This window comes from Sinocyclocheilus rhinocerous, unplaced genomic scaffold (genome assembly GCF_001515625.1).
Source record: "Sinocyclocheilus rhinocerous isolate Xijiao unplaced genomic scaffold, SAMN03320098_v1.1 scaffold6048, whole genome shotgun sequence".
Lineage (NCBI taxonomy): Eukaryota > Metazoa > Chordata > Actinopteri > Cypriniformes > Cyprinidae > Sinocyclocheilus > Sinocyclocheilus rhinocerous.
The window spans coordinates 119413-125620 of NW_015650692.1; the positions used below are offsets into that span (position 1 = coordinate 119413).

Genomic DNA, 6208 nt, shown 5'->3' on the forward strand with positions numbered 1-6208 from the left:
TGAGAGCTGATGATATTGGATATAGAATCTTCAAGGAGCCTCCCCTTTTTTCATATTATAGGGGACGTAACATAAGAGATCATCTAGTCAGTTCTGATACCTTCATTAAGGAGAACAAATATGTGACTTTGGATCATTCCACTGGCTTCTTCCTATGCAGGATTTGTTCAGCTTGTGAAAATGCGATTAAAACGGATTCTTTCACTAGCACCACCACTCAGAAAACATTCAAAATTAGAGAGACTATCACTTGTTCATCATCTTTTGTTATTTATCTTACTTAATGCCCATGTGGTCTACAATATATTGGCAAGACTAATCGTCAATTAAAGACCCGTATCAACGAGCACAGGAGCTCTATTAGAAGGATAGAAAATGAACAAAGTTGTGGTTAAGCCTGCAGATAAAGGGGGTGGCATTGTTTTAATACCCAGGGAATCTTACGATCAGGAAGTGCAACTCCAAATTAATAATGATGAATTCTATGTTAAGTTGAATGTGGATCCTACTCAGTCCTTTAAGAAAGAAATTGATGGATTCCTTACATCAGCTTTCAGCAATCAAATGATTACCGAAACGGAACTGCAGTTCTTAACATGCAAATATCCAGTGAGGCCTGTTTTGTATGTGTTGCCTAAAGTACACAAGACACTTCAAAATCCCCCAGGACGTCCAATCGTCAGTTGTATAGGATCTCTCACTGAACCTTTATCAATTTTTATTGACCACTACCTCAGACCAATTGTTGCTGAACTAATTTGATGTAGATTATCCATTGCTCTACATATACACACATTGTGGTTTTTTTATTATTATATTTTTTTGGGGGGATCTCTGTGTGTGTCCTGATTAATCATGTGATCTCTTTAATTATCATGTGATTCCTCAACTTAAGATGGCTTCTAGTTCTAACACTGTTAGCTTGGCATTGAAAATGGTCAACATGTGACCGAAACGTTTGCCTTGTTTCATTCAGTAAATTGCTTATATTGTTCTCATCTCGCTTGTGATGCTTTGATGTTTGAGTGTGCAAACTTTTTTCAAGCTGAACACTACACATCAAATAAGTTTTGACTGACTGTGGTTGTGTAACCTAGGACAGACAAACCTATTGTCATGTACTTTATTTTCTGTCCTTCAGGCCTGATAATTAGTCAACAGTCTTTCAAAAAAGACCCTTTCCACTATAATATCTGTATGCGCTTGACTACTGTCGGTTGAGACAGTCTCAGATCTCTATCAAAAGGTGCCTTTATGTCTTAGAAACCTCTGATCCCTTGAGCTTCTGTGGATTTTTGAAACAGCAACACTGTCAAAGGGCTTGTCTGACAGACATTTTTAGAAGTCAGGGAGCCTCAAAGCCTAAATGTGTTCTCAGCTGACACAGGTAAACATAAACCACTAAATTCAACACAAAATATATAAGATAAAACAAAACATTTGGGTGAAAATTCCCTTCCAACATTTCAACGTATGGCAACCGTACCAAGGAGGTCTATAATTCCTGGAGAAAGCTAGCCTATACATTAGCATTATCATCCAGACACAGTTACCTTTGAATGGATGTTTTTACAGCATTAAAACAGGTGATAACTAGCCAACCTTGCACGTGATGCTCAGAAGTGCCATTAAAGCAGCCAATTCAGTTTTACACCTACCTTAACACCACGAACTCTGAACTCAGTGAGCGCTCTGTGCATTTTGGTTGCGGCGGTGGGGAGGTCTTTGCCACTGGCTATGACTTTAACCAGCAGTGAGTCATAGTGAGGGGAGATGATGGCCCCCTGAAATGCAGAAGCACTGTCCAGACGAATACCCATACCCTCTCCACTGCGAAACACCTGTTGAATGATGAGAGAAAAATAGAGATGAAGGAAAAAATCAGGAGAAATACTGCTAGAATGAAGATGAGTGTAAATATAACAACAATACAGTTATAGAGCACAGTGTTGACACACAGGTTGCGGAAAGCATTTTGAATAGGTCAGGCTGAAAATGATGATGAGAAATAATAACAACACCCTCCACCATTTGTCTTGTTTTTGCAAATACATTAAACCACCACTTCAACACCTCTTAGTGAGAACTCTACTCTTTTTGAAAAAAAGTGAGCATGACTGCAGTATATTAAGAGAGTTATGTGCCGATATGTAACATCATTAGGCGATGAATAAATACATAACAAGTATATGACAGATTAAATTTCACAAAGATGACTTTATTCAGCTGCAGCCGAACACAGCAGAGTGCATAACTGAGTATTTTAGGTTTACAATCTATTTTTTAGATACAATCATTGGCAATGCATCATACACTACCGTTCAACAGTTTGATTTTGTTAGGATTTTTAAGTGTTTTTGAAATGATCCTCTTAATACACCAAGGCTGCATTTATTTGATCAAAGATACAATAAAAATATAATTATTGTGAATTTTTTTTAACCGTTTTAATTTATCCCTGTGATGGCAAAACTGATTTTTCAGCAGCAATTATTTCAGTCTTCAGTGTCACATGATCCTTCAGAAATAATTCTAATTTAATGTTTTGATTCTCAAGAAACTCTTCTTCTTATTATTACAGTTGAAAACAGTTGTGCTTCTTAATAATTTTGTGGAAACTGTTTTCTTTTTAATTGTCAAAAAAAAGTGTTTTAAATAAAGCAAAACAAATAATAATAATAATATTACTGTTGAAAAAAAAAATAAAAATTTACGCTTTAAATAAAAAAAATGTCTGTAATATTTCAGTCTATTAAGTATTGTTTTATTTCAAAAAAACACCCCAAACAGTTGGACATTTCTCTTCTTTCACCTGACATGTAGCTTTCATAAACAAACAGGTCTGGTTATAAGGATTTGTTTTCCCACAGATTAAACCACTCCTCCAGTATATGACACATTTGTTACTGTATCTGTTAGGTGTGTTTGACTTTGGCTGTGCCTTGCCTGACTGATCAACAAGACTTACAACTTACATTAGGGGAACCGAAACTGTCCGAATAAACATTAAATGCACGTCATCATTGTCGTCAATGAGTCTGAATCATGAAATAGCTGTGTTGTTATCAGAGCCCGTGCAGCTGCTTAAGAAACTGCAATGACTGAGCCAGCCAAATCGCTCTCTCAGGACCCTACTGGTCACACTGGCTCTAAAGCCTAACCACATGCACGGACATCAACCGCTTCAGCTACAATTAAAGCAACACTTTAATAAAGCTTTAATGTTTTAATTTTTCATTTCATGGGAATGTTCTTCAGTGCAGTGTGCTGTAGAGCGTTGTGAGTCTCGGCATGCCTGCATTATTTATGCAGCAATCAGCCTGCTGAGACACATATTAGTACAAAATAATTGCATTACATAACCAACTACGCCAGTTCTTGCTGAGGTCATTCTCTCATCATATAAAGTACTCTTACCAGACAAACATTTGTGAATAGAAGAGTCTTTATTAAACAGACATGCACATTTACATTTATATAAAGCTAGCTTTAAATACTATAACCAACCCCTAACAGTTTTTTTTTTACAAATGACGACATCCCCAAAAGGAGGTTTTGGAGATGTTGTAGTTTCAATTTGAGCAAAATTAACCAAAGCATATTAAGACGGTACGTTTAACAACAATTAAACAAAACGAATCGACGAGTCACTATGGAAACGGACATTAAGAAAAAGCGTGCCATGCTGTTTCTTTCTTCTTCTTTTGTTCAATGGTCGTTTACATGCTTAGTGCATATGCAAAGAGGCAAAGAGTGCATATGCTTAGTGCATATGCACTAAGCATGTAAACGACCATTGAACAAAAGAAGAAGAAAGAAACAGCATGGCGCGCTTTTTCTTAACGTCCGTTTCCATAGTGACTCGTCGATTTGTCGCTCTGTTGAGAATGTCTTGAGTCTTAACCAGGAACATACTCTGAGTTGAATTAACTTACTCCCGGGTGCGTTTTTGGAACCACATACCTCGAGTAAGCAAAGTTTGAGGTTAATCAACCGAAAGTTCAGGGTTTAGCTGACGGTAAGTTAACCGTGCTCTCTGGAATACACCCCTGAAGTAATACAATAAATAGGAAAAACAACAACAACATGTAAATGCTTGAACACTTGTCTTTGTAGGCCAGAACAGGTCAAAGTTTCTCTATTCATGCTAACGTCACATTCATAAAGTGAATTTTGCTGTTGTTATTTTAATTATGGAAGATTTGCATTCAGCAACAGCTAGACAGAGTGCCACAGAATGGAGCAAAATGTTGGTGTCTCGAGAACCCAGTGCTCATTGCATGATGATACCCGGAAAAATTATGATTAAGTATTATAATCGACTGACAGCCTTATTCTACTCTTAGCACAGATGCACACTCATACCCTAACACTGAAAACTTTTCCTTGTTCTGTGTGTAGAAAACGAAAGCAAAATCAATAAATGAGAGCAGACAAACAGGGGTCTCTTTCCAATCACACATTAATCAGGGAATCATCAAAGCTCAATGATTAGACTGTATTGATCAGCCATGATCCAGGTACCCAGATGCCCTTGAGCCAATTAGTGATGTCTAAAATCCACAGGAGCCGAGAGCCGGTCAGCAAGAGCAGGGAAACTGACCAGAGAATTTTACCTTTCATATGAGTTGTATGGAGCCTGTTACATTCATTATTACATTACAGTGACCCAGCAGGTTTCACCTCTCTTTCTTTCTTAGCTCTCCTTCCACCCCTCTACCCGCACAATTTTTCTGTCATTCATTTTCTGTTGAAACTTTTCTCTTGTCTTTGCCCACAGAGGATGCCAAATCTAATTTCGAACAGTCTTCTACTGGTTTAATGCCAATTACATCTTTACAAAGCACCTACAAGCACAGACACACACACACACACACACACACACACATACACACACACTCATCTAAAAGCATATTTCAAAAACCATTTAATTTCGGAGTTCTTGACTGACAAGTTTCACGCCCACAGTCAAACATGTACCCTAGAAAGCCTTTGAGGGCATAAGGGTAATTAAAGTCTTACACAGTATAAGATCTCTGACATTGACTAAAGCCCTATTTGCACAGGATTAGTATTATCTGGGGACCTCGTGTGATTTAGAAATTACCCCCCACATCTGAATTTCATGTGGCACATTTGCACGGGATATGCGAAGCCTGTGATTTTACTCAAATTTACTGACTTATCTCCCGGATATGAATGTTCCTTACCGCATACTGCTATACATGTCATCCATCTCCATCTAATCATTCTTTTTGTATCTTTCTTTTTCTGTAAATTATATAGTTGTATGGTGAATAGCAACAGGGGCGGTTCTAGACCCTTTGTAGGTGGGCTTCAGCCCCACTAAAACTGTCTGAACTATCGGGCCAGTGCTGCTTCCTCTAAGTTTATCATTCTCATGTGTTTTTTGGCTTGTCAGTTTAAACATTTAAGTGATTTTAAGCTTTTCAAGCACAAGACGGCATGAAAGAGATCTCAATGCTGTACTCACGCGCTGTCATAGATCGTCTCTGTGCGCGCACAAAAGGAAGCCATCTCTCAGACAGCAAGCAAATACCAAATTGAGTTCTTTTTCACGTCTTGAGCAAATTGGCACAAAATTATCTCTGAATGGCTGTCTTGACGAGTATCGACGTAAAAACAGTCTTAAGTGAACATAAATATTTAAGAAAATATCGGATGAGAATTACTTTTTAGCATTAGTTTTTCTCGATTGCTAACACACTATAACTGATTCATTTGGCCCAATTTTCCAAACCATTTATACAGTTCTCGAAACAAAGACACACTTCTCAAAACCTTTAACACATTTCACCTGTTTGCACACACGTACCAATCTGCCAAAACTCTACACAAAAACGGCATCATTTTGCACAGGTTTAACCATGTTCTTAATCAGAAAACACAAACACACAATATAATTAACTCAAGCATCAACAAATGAACTCAAACAGCGTACATTTATCCATGTGTGAACATTCAGTAGCAAAACTGATGACACACCAGTCAGAATCTTAGGATGATATGCACAGGAGCACAAGTGATTATGAGTTTTGGAAAATGAATCCTGGTAGTGGGATACAAAGAAGAATATGAGGGGAAAATAAAAATGAAGGGGATGAGTTATTGTCCCGCGATATTTTTTTCTTGGAAATACATCTGAAAAAACGCGGTCGTCTTATATTCAGGGTCTACAGGGTCTAGA

At 37.7% G+C, this 6208-nt stretch overlaps 1 protein-coding gene across 1 annotated transcript in view; it reads right to left on the reverse strand.

Moving 5' to 3' along the window:
* The window catches only part of LOC107712165 (pyruvate carboxylase, mitochondrial-like), a 161665-nt gene that overhangs the window by 96567 nt on the left and 58890 nt on the right, over positions 1 to 6208 (reverse strand). The window contains exon 4 of the mRNA XM_016517317.1: positions 1659 to 1841. Within this exon, the coding sequence (XP_016372803.1) occupies positions 1659 to 1841 (183 nt within the window). The remainder of the gene's footprint in view (positions 1 to 1658; positions 1842 to 6208) is intronic.